General features: G+C 38.2%; 1 protein-coding gene across 4 annotated transcripts; it reads right to left on the bottom strand.

The window, feature by feature from the left end:
* Nucleotides 1-12,963: 12,963 nt before the first annotated feature.
* Nucleotides 12,964-16,576, bottom strand: LOC110105592 (beta-glucuronosyltransferase GlcAT14B). 4 transcript variants are annotated; one of them, XM_028694884.1, is made up of 6 exons: nucleotides 16,434-16,499; nucleotides 16,295-16,345; nucleotides 15,532-16,155; nucleotides 15,382-15,457; nucleotides 15,151-15,266; nucleotides 12,964-13,622 (listed from the first exon to the last, which is right to left on the bottom strand). In XM_028694884.1, exons 3-6 carry the CDS (start codon nucleotides 16,085-16,087, stop codon nucleotides 13,123-13,125), a joined length of 1,248 nt encoding a protein of 415 aa, XP_028550717.1. In that variant the 5' UTR covers nucleotides 16,088-16,155; nucleotides 16,295-16,345; nucleotides 16,434-16,499; the 3' UTR covers nucleotides 12,964-13,122. The 4 variants fall into 4 exon arrangements, with proteins under 4 accessions (XP_028550717.1, XP_028550718.1, XP_020690810.1 ...); XM_028694885.1 differs by lacking the exons at nucleotides 16,295-16,345; nucleotides 16,434-16,499 and adding an exon at nucleotides 16,509-16,576; XM_020835151.2 differs by lacking the exon at nucleotides 16,295-16,345 and having other exon boundaries at nucleotides 16,434-16,565.
* Nucleotides 16,577-18,964: the final 2,388 nt, after the last annotated feature.

Genomic DNA, 18,964 nt, shown 5'->3' with positions numbered 1-18,964 from the left:
GCAGTTTGGAATGAGTTTGGGTCAAAATAATCAAAATATTCTTAATTAAGGAATTTTAAAATTCAAATAATTAAGAAAACTTTGAAAATTCATAACTAATTGTAGAAAAATTCAAATCAGTCAAAATTAATGGCTAATGACTCCAATTAAGATTTAGTATTTTCTAAAAATATCAAATCACCAAAATCTGGTCAAAATAAAAAAAATCAACATTTTGGACAACTCTAGGTCAAAATCTGGTTAAAACTTTTAAAAATCATAACTTTTGATAGAAAACTCCAAATTGAATGTACCACCTGTCTAACAACTCATAATTAGGTCTAATATTTATTAAAAATCTGATACTTCTTAATCTCTCTCTAATTCTAAAAGTTAAATTTTGACCCTTTAGTTAGCATATCCGAATAATCCTTTAAAATCCACTAACCCTCTTAAATTTCAGAGTTTTCTTAATAGGCTAATAAAATTCTCAACAAATCCATTAAAATTAGAAACCAACTCCTTTTTATATTAATCCACTCTTTCAATTCCAACCAATTTAAATCAACTTAATTAACCATAATTGATACTAGGTAACCGAGGCCTACGAGGCTATTAGCTTATCCCCAAGGAAGGTGGAATAAATTTCACGGCCTCGGTATGAAATAAAGGTAGTAATCAATTAACTCTTAAAATATACTTAATCAAAATTCTTAATATATTAATATTTAAACATTAATCTAAATTTCCCTTTTAAGGCTTAACAAACCTAGAATTTTAGACAACTTTAATAAATTACCCACTTTATGACCTACCCCAGCTACACAACCTTTTACACACACTTTAGATGATTTGCTTGGATAACCAACTCTAGATCTAGGTTAGGCCGGTGTTTACTTTACTGTTGTGTGCTATATTTTTCGTAGTTTTCACTACATGTTGTGGATAAAATTGCTTTGTTGTGTCTGCTAATTACTTTTCTACACTCTGTGGATGGTTGATGTATTTGGCGACTAGATTACCCCTAGCATAGGCACGATCTGGATGTTCACATAATTTTCTGCAGGTGGCCACGTTTATGCAGGGCAATAAAAAGGGGGTCAAGTCAATAAAAAAAATTTAATTATTATAAATGCTTGCACATGTATTTTAGCTGTTAAAGCTTCCAAATAAAAAAAGCATGGCTAGTGTGTTTACTTTCTTTTCTGCATATATATAGTTGCTTGAGAATAAATATATCTTGATTTATTAACTGCTTAGGATAACCTTGCAGAAGAGTCTAGAATTTTGATTTGATATAAATGTAATTTGTATAAGTGTCAAGTGTTGTGAAAGTGGAGTTTTGAATTGGGTACATAGGTCCAAATCTTGGACTCCAAAGAAAAAAGGACACCCCTTAGGGGAGTAGCCCTTTTCTATTTGGAGATCCAAATTTGGATCATTTCTTTCCTACCCAAAGAGGAAAGAGTGGCCTTCCCCTCAAGAAAAGTGTCCTCTTATCCATTTGGGTAGCCTACTACGAAGAATTCAAGAAGCATGAAGGAGATGAACCCGAAGGAGAACAAGATTGAAGACTTGAAGACAATGAGTATCCCATTCAAAACCACTTGCGTCTCTACTAAGTTTAGAATCCGAGTTGTTGTCAGTGTTGCCCGACCACTTTACTTTCTGTAAAATTCTGGTATGTAATAAGCAAGACAACTTTGCCTATGGACATTTATTAATTAATTCATTTTTATTTGATATGTTGAGATGATTGCCTTTAGGGTTGCCTGCTTTTCTTAATTTTTTGGCAATTTTATTTTCGCCTGGATACGTAAGACTCGTGGGTGTAAAAATTTTAATACTCGTAATCTTATAATCTCAGGGTCGCATGCATATTTCTGTACTACTCTCTCCTTATTTTAGACCCTTCCCCGCCTGCGGGTAGAGTCCGGATAGTCTGACCTATGAGGACGAGGTGCCGGACCTGGGGAAGCCTAGTCTTCTAAGAAATTATTTTCTATGCCTATTTTTTTTTTTAAATTTTAAGCATACTTAATTTGAAGTTGTCAACTAGCATGCATTGCATTAAAAACAAATTAAAAGAGTCAAAATTTTAATTGCATTAGTCCTTAGCATTTTGCACCCATCATAAGTCAAAGGGGCCAATTAGGGAAATCTCTAGATGTCGGTCCCAGCTCTCCAAAACTTTAAATAAAATGTCCCTACCACTCTTTCATAAAAAATCAGACTCATCTCTTTTAAATCAACTAGGTGGTAAGCTGGCTCCCCAATCCATGCCGGGGTAAGTCCAGATTTTGCACTGTAATAGTTAAGTTCGGACGACTATGGTCCAGTGTCCAAATTTAGATTTAGGATCTCGGTCAGATCTTTGATTATAAGATCCCAACCTTCGGGAATATAATCCCAAATTTCTAATAAATGCTCAACTCTGAACTAAAGTTTCTTATGTCCAAATTTAAAGCCCAACACTTAGCTTAGGTTGGGGCACTTCTGAATTATTTCAGAATCTTTAGGTACCTCCTACCTCTCCTCCGTTGACTCCGAAAATAAGTGTTCAAAATTTGATCCAATCCCGATTGAAATTCCAAATTCACCTCCTTGATATCATTCCTAGAAAATTTTTAAAATAAAATTTCTATCGTTATTTTAATCGAGAGTATTCGTAAGGAATTTAATTTCCCTATGATGTAATTAACTACGAGTGCTTACGCTCGTAGGAGATTTAGAATCCACATCAATTTTTCAAAAAAAATTAATTAATATTTCTTTTGGGGAATCAAATTTATAACAATCGTTATTGTCATTATCGAATGATTGCTAACAAATGATATTTTCTTTCTTCGGGGAGATTTATCATGTGTTAACATAAATTTAAAAAATACTTAATTAATGATCACTTCTCTTGATTATCGTAGTCGAAAATTTGATTGAACTTCGTTTTGACCCTCCGGGGTCATATGTGGTTCTCCCTTAAATTAGACTACAATAGCCAAGTGAAAATTTATAATTTTAGGTCTGAACCCGTTAGGAGATTTTATCTCCGTCTTCTAAGGTGGTATACCATCCATAATGGTTTGTTCGACTTCAGAATTGAAATTTAAATTTAATTCCCGATTTTTCCAAAGAAATTTAATTAAGATTTGCTTTCCACCTTGCAAGACAAATCGCCTTTTCAACACCAACAGGGTCATCTCGATGGCGCCGAGTATATCGATAAAAGAAGAATACATAGAAGAAGTACCCTCTGAATCCTATATGATTGTTTTGCCAATGGATTACAGCTTTGAAGAGGGCTTGTATTTTTTATAAGAAGATGAATCGGACCCTAGCATAACGTCTCGGATGGGACATGTAAACATGGGTGGTTATTTTGAATCAACAAATGAGTCCCTAGATGCAACAATGGCTGATTCTGAAGAAAATGCTCTATTAAATGACTCTGAACCAGAGGAGATTGCTAAAGTGCAGTTAAGAAGCGACAAGTTACTACCGCCTCCACCGAAGAAAGGGGTCTCCAATAAAGATAAGGAGAAAGAAATAATCATCAACGATGATATTATCCCTAGAGATCCTAAGAAAAAGAACACTTCAGCCAAGGGGATAGATTATAATATCTTAACCCATCTGAGAAAGATCCCAGCACAGCTCAGCATATACGATGCCCTGGTAATATCAAAAGACTTTCGGGAGACTCTGATTCAAGCTCTCAAACATCCCGAAAGATACGAGGCGTATTTTATTGAACGTAATTTGATAGAAGTTCTACAAGCTCGTAATGAGCCATTCATTACTTTCTTCGAAGAGGACATGATGCTTGGGACTCCAGACCATAATCGTTCTCTATATGTTACTACAGAGAGCGATAAGCTGATCATCAGTCGAATCCTGATTGATCCTGGATCCTCTGTAAATTTGATAAGCTTGAAAGCACTAAGATCCCTCTGCCTTGATGTGGAACACCTCGGGCCATATAAATCGATGGTGCATGGTTTCAATGAAAAAGGGCAAAAGACCCTCGGATCATTTATGATGCCTCTTGTATTTAGAGAATTTCATACATAAGCTAAATTCCATGTGATTGATGCAGATACTTCGTTCAAGCTCTGGTTGCATGAATATGGCATTGTCCCGTCAACATTACACCAATGTATGAAATATCTCAAAGATGGAGAAGAATTCAGGATCTCCAGTGACATTCAGCCATTTATAATTAATGAAGCAACACGTTATGAAGATTCACGGTATTTCATGCCAAAAAAGTAAAAGTCTTTGAGCTCCCTTGAAGCTAAAGCATCAAATTCGAAGACTACAAAGCAACCTGAACCAGAGGGTGAGAAAAAGTAAAAGGGGAGAAAGAAGGCAGGGTCGACTCTTCCCAAAGCACCGACCATTCCAAAAGAAAAGAAATATGTACCTCATCTTGGGAGTGATACAGATGAAGAAGATGTTATTCCTGCCAAATCCTGAAAAGTATGCCAGCCCACGGATGAATGGAGTAGGCAGGTTGAATTTTCAAATGATGATTATGACTACGACTCAATCTATATGAACACTGTGTAGAATGTGTTCTCTAGAAGAATTGACAGCCTATCAATTTCAGATATTATATTCGTAGTCACATGTATTCCCTTGCAACATTTCAAAGAAATCATTTCGCGTGAGATGCATAAAGTTGAATAACTTGCCACCCTGTATCTTCCTCCCTTTAAAAATGGGACTGTGTCAAAGAATGTGCTATATTCCACGGGAGTTCACGAAGAGTAGAATCATGACTGTGATTGCATTCTCCTCGACTCTGAGGAATTATTTCCTACAGGGCTACATAGGTTCAATAACAAAAATATTCAAAGAATGCTACGAAAGCAAATCAATATTCCTACTACCAAACGACAATTTCGTACAAGCTTGGGCCTATGGTATGGAAGGAATCCGTGTCCGTTACGACAGAAAGATACAGATGCATATAAAGGCATCGGATTCATCAAGCAAAAATTCCTTCGGAAAGAGACTTGCCGGACAATCACATGCATGGAAATTGAATCCGAGGGTGGTGGTGTTGAAGAGACATGCGAAGCTGATGATTATGATGATCAACCCGTAGAGACCGAGCCTGCACCAAAAGAGCTTGAAGAAGGTGGACAAATAGCCACTATGAATGAACTAAAAGAAGTCAACTTGAGGACTGAGGAGGATCCTCGCCTAACCTTCATTATTTCTTTCATACCCAAAGAACAAATAGAAAAAATAAAAGAACTCCTCTGTGAATTTAGGGACTGCTTTGTTTGGACATATGCTGAGATGCCCAGCTTATCCCCTGATGTAGTAGTTCACAGATTAGCAATCAAACCGGATATAACACCTGTCAAGCAAGCTCCGAGAAGAATGAGATTGGAGATAGAAGAACATGTGATTGCCAAAACCAATAAGCTTATAGAGGCAGGCTTAATCCGTGAAGAAAAATATGCCGATTGGATTGCCAATATTATCCCTGTAAAAAAGAAGAATGGATAGATTCTTGTCTGTATTGACTTTAGGGGCCTTAACAAGGCGTGCCCAAAAGATGACTTTCCACACCTTGTATCCGAACTCCTTGTGGACAATACTTCGAAAAACAATATATTCTCTTTCATAGATGGATCGTCAGGATACAATCAAATTAAGAAGGCGCCCGAAGATGAAAAACACACATCGTTCAGGACGCCCACCAGGATTTTCTGCTACACAGTCATGCCCTTTGGCCTGAAGAATGCTGGTGCCACCTACCAGCGGGCAATGACTCACATATTTGATGATTTAATACATCAGAAGATCGAGTGCTATGTAAATGACCTTGTTGTTAAAAGTCTTGGCCGAAAGGATCACTTAAAATATCTCAGAATTATTTTGGAAGGATCAGGAAGTATGATCTAAAAATGAATCCTCTCAAATGTGCTTTTGAAGTCTCTTCTGGAAAATTTTTGGGATAAGTTGTCCGTCATCGAGGTATCGAGATCGACCCCAACAAAATTAAGGCGATCACAGATATGCCACCACCAAGAAACCTTCGATAGCTTCGCTCGCTCCAAGGACAACTGGCTTTCATTCGGAGATTTATATCAAATCTATCGGGTAGGTGTCAGCCATTTTCAAAGCTAATGAAAAAAAATGTCCGTTTCAAATGGGACGCAGAATGTCAGGAAGCATTTGATGGTATCAAAAAATACTTGTTAAATCCTCCCATTCTAGCAGCGTCAATTCCGGGAAAGCCTCCTATACTGTATACGACAGCACTAGAAGAGTCTCTCGGAGCACTATTGGCCCAGAATAATGAAGAAGGTAAGGAAAATACGCTCTACTACATCAGTCGAAGGTTGATTGGAGAAAAAAGCTGTTATTCTCCTACTAAAAAGCATTGTCTGGCACTGATTTTTGCAGTTCGAAAACTTCGCCACTACATGTTATCCCACAAAATCACGCTAATATCAAAGATCATCCGCTTAAGTTCTTGATGACAAGACCAGCATTGGCAGGTCATTTGGCCAGGTGGGCGGTATTATTACTACAGTTTGATATCACATACATGCCACAAAATTCGGTGAAAGGTCAAGCCTTGGCAAATTTTCTTGTTGTACATCTGATCCCAGCAGATTCTCCACTAAATATTTATTTGCCTGACGAGCAAATAATGCAGGTCGAGAAGAATGAAAGGCTACCATTCTGGAAGATGTATTTTTACGGGGCATTATCTATTAGACCTATCCGACCTCCAAATATTGTAAAAGCCCGAGTCGGTATCATTCTTGTTCTCATACCACCTGAAGGAGGCATAATGAGGTTTTCATTCAGTTTGACTGAACCTCGAACCAACAATGAAGCCGAGTATGAAGCTCTAATAGTAGGGTTGGAGATAGCAATTGATGTCAAAATTCAAAATCTTCAAATCTTCGGCGACTCTCATCTTGTGATAAATAAAGTCTTGGGCATTTACAAGATTTCTAAGATTGAATTGGCTCACTATCACCGGTGGACCCTTGAACTCCTAAAGCAGGTACCAAATGTTAAAATAGTTCAAATCCCTCGAGGACAGAACGTCAAAGCAGATTATTTGGCCAAATTAGCCAAAGGAAATGATAAATTCCAATGAGGAGAAACCTATATTCATCGGAGTTTACAACCGTAGGATCTTAACGCCCGCTCTGTTACAATTCCCGAAGGCAGAGGGAATTACAGATTCAAGTTAGCAGGATGAAACCCAAATTGACCCTCAACCTCTACATCAGATCGTTATGGAGAATTATCCAGAAGAATATCATGTGACCAAGAGACGTAAATCAAGTCAAGCTTCAGAATCATGGTGGCATTGTTTAAATATTAAAGTCGAAAATAATTGGAGGCAACCATTCATTGACTACTTCAAGTAAAACAAACTCCCGACAAAAAAGTCTACGGCCGAACAAATTCGAAAAAGAGCATTGCAATACGCATTTGTCAACGACACGATGTATAAACGAGCATTTGATCAAATATGGCTAAGGAACCTAAGGACCAAGGAAGCTGATAAAGTGGTGATATAAGTCCATATAAGACTTTGCGGAGCTCATCAGTCAGGTCCTAAGATGGCTGCTAAAATCAAAATGATGGGATATTATTGGTCAACTATGTTCAGAGATTATATTGACCACGCAAAGAGGTGCCATGGATGTCAGATTCATGGTGATGTTATGCATCAGCCTCCAAATCCACTACACCCAACAATAGCGTTATGACCATTTGAATGTTGGGGTACTGATATTATCGGGCCAATAAATCAGCCATCATTAGCGGGATATCGATTTATTCTGGCAGCAACATATTACTTCTCCAAGTGGGCAGAAGCAGCTCCATTTAGAGAAGTCACATCGGAGCATATGATAAACTTTTTCACCCACAATATTGTTTACAAATTTGATGTGCCACGCCGCATAATCTCAGACAACAGTACTGCATTTAAAAGTACAAAAATCTATAAATTTATTGATCGTCACAAAATCGATTGGCGATATTCATCTATATACAATCCAAGAGCAAATGGCTTGGCGGAGGCCTTCAACAAGACATTGGTGAAATTGTTGAAGAAGATCCTCGTCAAGAACAAAAGAGTGTGGCATACGAAGATAGCAGAAGCTCTATGGGCCTATCGTACAACTTACAAAACACCAACTAAAGCCACTCCTTATTCATTGGTGTTTGATGTTGAAGCCGTATTACCATTGTAAATCAAACTATCGTCACTTCAGGTAGCAATTCAGAATGATCTTACTCAAGAGCAAAATGCCCGCCTTGGAATGGAAGAGCTCGATGCACTTGATGAACTCAGGTTACAAGCTCAACAAAACCTAGAAATTTATCATCAAGAAGGTATAGCAAGGAGGAGCTTATTAGTTGATCGATCTGAACGGTCAGAGGCCTATGCCATCTATCAACGGCCGACATCTAAAGAAATATCATGCATGAAAATTTCATAACTAATGTATTTTGTGATGAACAAATTTTTATGTATATAGTTATCAGAGCATGCATATATTTATATTTTGAAATTCTCTTGTATAGCAAGAACATATTTCAAAATCCCCCATCAGACTGAGGGTATTTTAAATATTTATTTAGGTCGACATCACGCTGCTTGCTGAGATCCTCAAATAAATATTTAAAATCTTAAAGACAAAAAGCCTATCCAAAATATCCCCGCGAGATATGAGGCATTTTAAATATTCATTTAGGTCAACATCGTGCTATATGCCGAGATCCCCAAATGAATATTTAAAATATCAAATTTTCAAATTTATTCCATTCTAAAATATCCCGACGAGACAGGGGGCATTTTAAATATTTATTCGGATCGACATCGCGCTGTAGCCGAGATCCCCGAATAAATATTTAAAATTATCAATTCAAATGTTCTTTTGTGCTCCAGAATACAAATACTTATTTTTCAAAGTATTGCAGGTAATTTCTCTAAAGATCGAAACAACACCTTCTCTAATGAATAAAGATTCAAAAGTCAAGAAAGAGACTTTTGTGGCTACACACTCCTACAAAATTGAGCCGAAAAAGCTTGAAATTTTTCGACAGCATGAAGCTTAAGGTTCGAATGGGTGTAAAATGTTGGATCCAACACACCCAAATATGGTCAGATCGCTGGCAGCTCCGTCTACTCAACAAGCCATAAGAAAGGCCGTAATAGCGGAACCCCCACTTCGTCAATCCCTCAGTAGGGACTGTAGGAAGAACAAAGGCCAATTTGACTCGACCAGTTCAAGTGATCGTAGTCCACCAAAATTCTCCTGAGTGATTGGGGATCAAAGTTCCAGTGGGAAGATGAGTCTTGAGCAACTACCAAATGTTCGTAGGCTCCAAATCTACAACCACAAAGGATGACTCCAAATCTGTTAACTTCAATAAAATCATCATTGGGGAGCGTAATTCCCATAGCTCAGGTCTAAAGTCTGAATGGGTGTAAAAGGTCGGATCCAACATGCCCAAATATGACCAGACCACTGGCAGCTCTGTCTACTCAACAAGCCATAAGAAAGGCCGTAGTAGAGAAACCTCCATCTCAACAACCAGAGGAAAAAGAGCTATCAAATTCTAGCTCTTCCGATCTGATGAACTCAGGTGATTCAGATTAAAGTCTTCTCAAGTGGTTAAGGAACAAGATATACCTACATTTAGTACTATCAACTGAATCCATAACCTACAAATCCTTCAACAAATCCGTAAAGCACAAAGCGATGATCAAAGGAATTTTTCTTCAACAAGTCCGTCAAAGCACAAAGCAAAGGACCGAAGAAAATATCCTACAGTTCATGAAAAGGCTATGGCTGAACTAAGTGGATTCCGTCATCAACAAGTCCGCTATGCACAAAACTCTGGACCGATGACTTTTCTCGATCGACCTAATACAAACCTAGAGGTTTAGGTCATCGACATCTACTCCTTTAACAAGCCCACCAAAGCAGAAAGTATAGGGCCGAAGGTAGAAAAATCACCTGACAAGTCAGTAAAGACAAATCAGGTAATCCTCCATCAATGTCCGCAACACAAAGCACAGGACAGAAGAACCAAAATCTCGTGACTATGTCTAAAATTATGAAAAGAAGCATCCCGAATAATATCTATAAGCGTCCCTAAAGACTGTGGGCATTTTAAATATTTATTTAGGTCGATATCGTGCTGCATGCCGAGATCCCCAAATAAATATTTAAAATACCAGGAGCACGGGTCAAAGTACAACCACAGAAGTCTCAAGAACAGTAAAAAGAGAGCTCATCAGCAACTGAACTTATAAAATTACTTTATTTTATTAAGTTCAGAATTCATATATAAATTTGTGGACTACATCTTTTTATAAGATTACATCAACTGAAGGAAAAAAAAGTACAATGCCCTTCACAGAGGACTACAATCTATCTCCTAAACTACGCCTGAAGAGGAAGTCCACAGCCTTATTCTTCACCTTCTAAAAACCAGGTGTTCTACACTTCTAGGACCTACATAAAGCAACAGATAAATCAGCAGAAAGAAGAAGAATTATAAAAAAATATATGTAAGAGACTATGAAAAGAAAGTTGTACCTAAAACAAAAGTCTCCCGAGGTGGATCGCGAACAAGTATCCCGCTCCTCTCGAAACCTGTGTAGAGCAAAAAAAATGGTGTCAGAAAGCAGCTAAAGAAAGAAAAGAACAATACAAACAAAGTAAAAACGTACCAAAACTGAAGTCTCCTAAGGCAGTAAACTGGCTGAAGCTCGGATTCTCTTCCTGTGGTAGCCTGCACAAAATACAAAACAATGTCAATACGAGCGCAAAATAAAAACTAAGAAAAAGGGGAGAAAGTGTACCTGAACCCAAAAGTAACTGTGGAGAGCCTAAGGCAACAAAGTCCCACCGACTAATGAATCTACAAAGATCAGATAAAGTTCAAATGATACTAAAATGCTAGAAGCAAAAGTGATAGTGGAGCAAAAGCAGAGCAAGAGGTGATAATACTATCTGCATCAATCTACAAAGTGAAGCTCTAAGGATCTAAATACAAAGTACTCTATCACTACCCCGAGGATCTCTACTTCAACAAGAGAAAATATATCAACAATACTAAAGATTGCACATGTATCTAAGGATCCATGAAGGCACGGAGATGGATTTAGTGGAGATCTATAGAATGAATCTTAGTGTGACATCCAAACAAAATTTTGGATGTCCACTAAATGAAAACCGTAGTGTGACATTCAAACAAGCTTTTGGAGATCTGCTAAATAAAAATCATAGTGTGACATCCAAATAAATTTTAGGAGATCTACTAAATGAAAGCTCTAGTGTGACATCTAGAATAAATATCTAGATATCCACAGGGTCAATCAGCATACAACAGACGTGATTCACTCTAGACATGTGCCACATTTGTTGACCTCCACAGATAAACCCAAAGGAACAAAAAAAATAATACCTGTAAACCGTTGGATCCACGAAATCCTCCCATGAATCACGCTGATTTGGCCCCGTTTGCAGTCGTCTCCCAGAAATCCTGCCCAAATCCCACATTGAAAATTTCAAGTTTTAAATATCAAACCCTCCAAATTTCCCAATATCCAAACCATTCAAATTCCTAACTTCCAACCCTCAATACCAATACTCATTGCTAATACTATATGCCAAATAACACATATATTCTACGTATCTGATTGACGGCTGGCCTGAATCGAAAGTTCTCTCTCATTATTGGGAGGGTTAATTAACTATAGGTGCTTTCGCCTATAGGAAATCAGAACTCAGATCATAAAGTCCTCACAAAATGATGGCGAAATCTCTGGGTAGTGTCTTATCTACAAACCCATCTGCCTTCCAAAATTTACCCCGGAACTTATTCAGTTAAAACTCCCTCGCTCAAATAAAAAGAAAAGCGAGTGGAGGCCGGGGCCAAATTTTCGGAGCCCACAACTAGGAACCATGATGGCCCGGGATGACGGAACCATGGGATCTTGATCGGGTCTATTATTCATTCCCCAACCATCTGCTTTAAGTGCAAGATGGTGTAATTTCTAATTTTTAGTATCAAATCTCCAAATCTTTCAATCCTCCATATTCCCAAATTTTCCAACATCCAAACCTATGCTGCTACTATATGCCAGATAACACGTATTTATACGTATTTGATTGACGAATAGCCTTAATCGAAAGTTCTCTCTCGTTATCGGGAGGGGTAATTAACTATAGGGGCTTGCGCCTATAGGAAACCAGGACTCAGATTATAAAGTCCTCACAAAATGAGGGAGAAATCTCTGGATAGAGTCTTATCTACAAACTCATTTGCCTTCCAAAATTTATCCCGGAACTTAATTCCATTAAAACTTCCTCGCCGAAGAAAAACCAAACAGTGCCAGCAGTGGCCGGGGCCAAATTTTCGGAGCCTACACTACATAGAATATATCTTCCGGGTTAAGAGGAGCTATGACAATTAGATTGACTTTGGATTTTATGTCGGATAGACATGGTTAAATTGACTGATCATTCATAGTAACGTGATGTAGTTCATTCTTAAGCTGAAAAATATAAGTTCAATTTGACAAAAGTAGAAAGAAATCAATGTTGCTCCAAATGTCAGCACGTGAATCCAGAGTAAGCATGCATGGAAGAAATGGTGCTGAAATAGTAGAGAACGGGGCAGCCATAGCATTATGATCCATAGGCATCCAGAGCATGTAATCAGGATTTGGAGCGACTTCACTGGAAGTCAAGACAACTTGACATGAATGACAAGAAGTAGACCCACCAGGATATCCTTGAAGCCATTAGCCCAATACATTTTAAGAACTTCCGATCACAGGGGAGATGGTTATCTGCACTAGCTGAAAACTAACCACATTTTTAATTGTGTACATCAGAAATTTCCATGGAGGAGGGACAGTGTAGCCCTCCATAAACAGATAGGGATCTGCTATATTCATAATGGAAGATGCTGAATCATTCATAATGAGAAATAGAAGAAGGAAAGTATGAGAAATGATTCCATTACACAGATGCTTTGATACCATGTAAACATTCTTAATGTAATTCAAACTTGAATAATCGAGAACAAGTAGAAGCAATGAAAAAGGAGACATTGCAACAGACAATACTATTTCTATTTACATTGGTTAAACATGAATGTTTCAGATGAAAATAACCTATCCATAAGCAATGCAAGCTTCTCCGATCCTGGTCCAGGTTTAAGCTTTAGCTCATCAGCAACATCAGAGCAAAGGGGCTCACCAGAGCACCATCCTCCGGGGATGACCCACTGCTTGACTCTGTGAAGGAGCTCATCATCAATCTTGTCGAGAACAGGGTCATCCTTATCAAACTTCCGTGCAAATGGAGCATTGCTGCTAATCATTTTACCGATGTCATTAAGGGAGAGGGTGTGTGGGTGTTGTCTGGGAGGAATGTCCCAAGAAATATAGTGGAGGTCATGATTTACTATTGTGCCATTGAAGTCTGGTGAATTGCAGATGACTGTTTGAAAGTAGCCCTCGGGGGACGAGATAAAGTTGGTGTAGTACATGAGGAGAACTCTTGGTAGGTTGTCCCAGCCCCAGATGCAGAATTCAACAAACTCTCTTGACAGAGCCATCCATGCTGATCCTGCATGTTAGCAGTTTCACACTTTGCATAAGAGAGCTTGTAATAAACATTACTAACCAGCGTGGCACTGGTTAAGTTCTGTTTGTATTGATTTGTAGCTTGAAGGACCAACGAATTTGAGAGAATTTCCTTAAATACATATTGACGGTAAAAATTTTTGCATCATTTCCGTGCTGCTGTGTTCAGAATTTTAATGCTAAATAAAAGCTTGTTAACAAATGCTTTGAAGACACCTGTAAGAATTTTCCAGTTTGATGAAAGTGTTCAGTGATTTAAAACCAGATATCATTGATAACTTCTTTTCTAAGAGACAAGTGAGAAAGCTTTGATAGAAAAAGGAATGGAATTGATCCAAATAATAAATATGTTCGCTTAGACTTTGGAGTCAAATACAGTGAGTATTATATTTGATCAAGTCAGAACATTTGATTCTATCGAGCCTTTCTAATAGCCTTTCAACCACCAATTCACAAGGATTAGCCTAATTGGTAGAGTTCCCCATAATTTAAAATTAGTTCAAGTCCTTCAACAAAAAACAAAAAAGATAAAAGAAACAAAGACAGAAAGGAAGACCTTTTCAACGACAAGCCCCCTTCTAACATCTCCGGCTTTGCCAAATGGAAAGCAAGTCCCACATCTCTGATCACCTTTCATGACTTTATGTAAAAGTTAATTAGCTCATGGTGTAAACAACAATAATTCTTGTTTAAGTCGATAATAATAATTTTTAACACATTGAATTCATTTTCTATGCCATGTACCCTTCGAACAATTTCAATTGAAACTCCATAACCAAAGAATAATTATTTAATGATTTTTTTAAGAACATTCAGTCTATTGACCACCCTCATAATCAAGTGAAACTTATCTTTTAAATATTTTGCCCCAAAAAAAGCTAATGCCCGTTAAATTTAGCTGTCAGAAACATTTCATTTGAGTATAATGAATCCAATAGGCATTACAATCTCATCATTCCTATGTTGATTCTTTCGAAGAACCCAAAGTTGTCAAACATTAGTAAAGGCAAATGTTTCTAGTAGGACATCAGAAAATCATACTACCATAAAAAAAATTTCTTTCAGGCTCCAATTGGTTGGAAAGAATTAGAGAGAATGCAAATGGATTTTATATTATAATTTCATGTTGTGTGTCTGATTTGAATGTTATCAATAGAAAATTGGATTTAGTTAACAAATATGAATGTATAAATTTTTAAATTAACAATTACATATCAAAATTTTGTGAAAAAATAACAATTATGAGTCCTCGGGGTATATGTGCTCTCTTCACAAGATGTAAAAATTTAATCTCCCACAAAACAAACAAAAAAATAAAAATAATTATTACTCAATTTCTCATCAACCGAACAAGTTCCTTCATCATTTTCATTTCCTCTATAATTTCCATAAAATCAAACAGGCATATTGTGGCCTTCAAATCTAAAGAACATTATCCATCAAACAATCACAAAACTGCGCAACAATCTAACAAAAATATTAATCATTCTTAAATGATGATTAAAAAGTACCTGTAAACAGCTTAAAGGCATTGGGCACTTCTCTCTTTGACAACAACCAAAACACATCAGACTTGTTTGTCATGTAGAGCCCTGGATCCATGATTAAAGGTTTTGCCCTGTGTGGCCTATATCCAAATAAATTCACATTATCAAACCATATAAAAAAACACATCTATTGTGGAAAAAAAAAGCAAAAAAGAAAAGAAAATAAGCTCATCGCAAGCAACTCTTAAAACATACTCCTTCCATCGCAATCTACTCGTGTGCTCAACAAAATTCAGATTTCTAGGCAATTTTGAGAAGGTTAAAAGGAGATCTGAACACAAACACAAGCAGTAAGAAAATAAGATTAAAGTTCAATGAGCATTTCATCAAACACTTAGAGCTTACCATCTTGAGTCACGAGAGGGTAATCAGAAGCGCTAAGGTTGATGAACCAATCCCATTTCTTCCATTTCTTGAGAAGAATAGCGCAGGCATGCAAGGTGTTAGCCACCATTGTCGGACCTCTGTAGGTCACCATGTTCGCCTTAGTGATCATATAAACGTTCCCCACCTTGGCGAACAGCGAATGGTTGGCCACCCGGGCAGCGAGCTCCCGCCTCTCCGCCGCCGGTGACTCCAGATCGAGGTGCACAACGTAGAGATTGTGAGGATGATAAAGAGAATGAAGGGTCCTCCACAGCTTGCTGAGGTCCCCTTTCGACCCTGAGATGAGGTAAGCGAGGCGAGGTACGTCAGGGGCCGGCGCCGGTGGCTCCGACGAGAGCTTGGAATCGACGATGACAGGAGAGTCACGGTTGTCGCCGGAGATTTTGGATGGTAAAAGAGAGAGAACCGAGTTGATGGTTTCCATGGAGGAAAATAGACCCATGTTGAGGGACCTTAGGAGGAAGATGCCGAATAAAGTACTCACGAAGAGGGGGACTACCCATTTCTTCTCCATGAATGAAGTTAGGAGGGAGACTTCCGTTTATGAATTTCATTTAGCTAAGAATGCTTTCATCTTTTATTCTGGAAAAAAAAAACTTCAATAAAAACCAAGATTCAGATGAGTGGATTTTGGAGTAAACTGTTAAAAGATTAGAACTTGGCCATTTGGAGAGATTAAAATGATAAATATATATAGAGATAAAACAATATTTCGAAGAACCTAAACAGGAAAATTAAAATGGTGAGTCCTCTGGCCTCGGATTTGTTTTCGCTGATTAGAAGAAAAAAGTTTAAAAGAAATTTGCCGTTTAAGAAATCAAATAAACAAACTTTATTTGAATTTGGAGCAGAACGGATACCGTTTACGACAAAATGTATAAGGAGACATGAAAATAAAAACCAAGTAGAATTGAGGTGAAGCATTGTTAAAAAACCCCATAATGGTAATCTGGATGGGTTCGTTTAAAGAAGTCGCACGCAACTGGACGGACTGCGCAGCCGGAGACGGAGATTACGCGGAAAATGAATAAAAATTGTTTTTCTTCTAGCATCTTTCTCATTATTTTATTTTTTAAATTACAATCAAATTTTTAATTGGCTAATATTTTCTTTTTTTATTTCTCAAAAATTTTTAATTGAATTTTACTAATATATAATAATTATAAAAAAATATTGTTCAATATATATATAATAACAACTGTCTTTAACGAAAATTACTTTTATTATTGTTGCGTCATAGAGTATTCATGGCGGCCGTGGCGGTAGAGAAATATAAAGTTTAATGTCTTAGCATTGTACGAAGATTCAGCACACACACAAATAAAAAAAGAGGGTGCGTTGTTCACTAGAGACCAAAATTTTTACGTGGAAAACCTCTGAAAAAGGGAAAAAAATCACGGGGTCTAGCCCAGTTTGAATGAACCCACTAGTATTACAGTTGATTACAAATGAGTTCCTTCATTGGGGGAAGGCCTTAACTTGATGTACATCCATGATGAGAATACAAAGAGTCTCTACTGATGTGGTTGTTTGGTCTGAAGGACCGTAGTTGGTGGGCGACGTAAGTCGGAAGGACCGTAGTTGGCAGACAACGGAGGTCGGAAAGACTGTAGTCGGTGGGCGACGTAAGTCAGGAAAACTATAGTCGGCGGATGATGGAGGTCAGGCGACGTAAGTCAGAAGAACCATAGTCGGCAGGCGACGGATGTCGGAATGACTGTAGTCAGTGTGCGACATAAGTTAGAGGGACCATAGTCGGCAGGCGATGGAGATCAGAAGGACTATAGTCGGTGAGTGATGTAAGTCAGAGAGATCGTAGTCGGCGGGCGATGAAGGTCGGAAGGACTCTAGTCGGTGGGCGACGTAAGTCAGCAGGATCATAGTCGACGGGCGACGGAGGTCAGAAGAACTGTAGCCAGTGGACGATGTAAGTCAGGAGGACCGTAGTCGGCTGTAGACAGAGATCATAAAGACTGTTGTATGGAGACACAGGTTAGAAGGATTGTGTCGGGTAAAAGTCCAGTAATGGATAGAAATCCAGCACTGATAGATGTCAAACGAAAGTCCAACAATAGGAAGAAGTTCGGTGTCAGGTAGAAATCTAGTGACGAGCTGAGGTCCTGCGTCGGGTAGAAGTCCGAAGTCAGTCGGTGGCCGAGGAGACTCCAGCGTTAGATGGTATTCGGGATAAACTTCAGTGTCGCTTGAAGTTCAGGTGAAACTTCTGCATCACTTGGAGTTAAGGTGAAACTCCAGCGTCACTTGGAGGTCGGGCAGAATTCTGGTGTCACTTGGAGGTCGGGCAAAATTCTGGCGTCACTTGGAGTTCGGGTGGAACTTCAGCATCACTTGAAGGTTGGACTGAAATTCAGTGTCACTTGGGCAGAGCTCCGACATCACTTGGACGTCTGGCAGAATTCTAGTGTCACTTAGGCGTCGGGTAGAATTCCGACGGTGGTCGAGGAGGAGTTTCTTCCCTCCTATCCTTCTTCTTTTCTCTTCTCTTTCTCCTCTTCTTCTTCTTCTTACTTCGGTCCCCTCTCAAGATAAATGAGGGGTCTATTCATAGAATTCTAGAGTGGCATGGCCCGTAAATAGGTGAGAGATCAAGGGTAAATGTAGAGTGCTTTGGATGGACGGCCAATATTGAATCCCTTGATCATGGACCATTCATTAGATATTTAAAGATCTTAATGATATTGGAATTCGACGATCTTGAACTCGTTGGATTCGTCTTGTTGAGCCGCTCGATTTGACTATAAGCATATCACGTTTGGAAACCGTTTGGTTTTCCAAATTATGGTTTGAACCTTTCAACAACACTTTCAGTCCTTAATTTGGACTCATTTAGACTCGGATTGAGATGAATTTGGTGTCATTGGGTTCGTATTGCGAGACGCTCAGTTTGACTATAAATTTGTTAAAATCGGAGTTCAAGTGATCCCATATTTATTTTTTGAAGTTTCCAACTTGATTTTGAGTCAAGATTCATGCCCGATTAAGATAATTTTTTCATGAAATATTAGTTGCTCCCTATTTTCGGTCGTAGAAGCTCTAGAAGTCCTAAAATACTTATTCTGATATTTTAAATTGACTAAATCGCAAAAAAAAAATTACATTCCAAAAAAGGTAAACATGCTCAAACTTTATCATAGAGACCCTGTTAAGCTCTAAAAGTGTCAAAACTGAGTCTAGAACGTCGAAAACCTTATTCGGGGACACCAAACATGTTAGATTTGGATCGTCTGGGCCAAAAATCGGATCTAAACAAGCCTAAGTAGCCGAAGTGGCACGCGCGCCACGCGTCAAATGGCGTGCCCTGTGCGTTTAGGCTTAATTATTTTTTTTCTGTGGGGCCCACCGCCCATGTAATTTTTTTAAAATCAAAAAA

This window comes from Dendrobium catenatum, unplaced genomic scaffold (genome assembly GCF_001605985.2).
Source record: "Dendrobium catenatum unplaced genomic scaffold, ASM160598v2 fragScaff_scaffold_587, whole genome shotgun sequence".
Taxonomy (NCBI): domain Eukaryota; kingdom Viridiplantae; phylum Streptophyta; class Magnoliopsida; order Asparagales; family Orchidaceae; genus Dendrobium; species Dendrobium catenatum.
The sequence above is the reverse complement of the archived record's forward strand: the minus strand, read 5'-3'. Positions and strand labels throughout refer to the sequence as shown.

Excerpts from the sequence above, each read along its gene's own strand:
- LOC110105592 (XM_028694885.1), bottom strand. The coding sequence starts at position 16,087 with ATGGAGAAGAAATGGGTAGTCCCCCTCTTCGTGAGTACTTTATTCGGC. Across the intron at positions 15,267-15,381 it reads AGTAGATTGCGATGGAAGGA|GCCACACAGGGCAAAACCTT; the intron begins GTATGTTTTAAG and ends ATTTGGATATAG. Across the intron at positions 13,623-15,150 it reads TGCCTTTAAGCTGTTTACAG|GATCAGCATGGATGGCTCTG; the intron begins GTACTTTTTAAT and ends GCTAACATGCAG.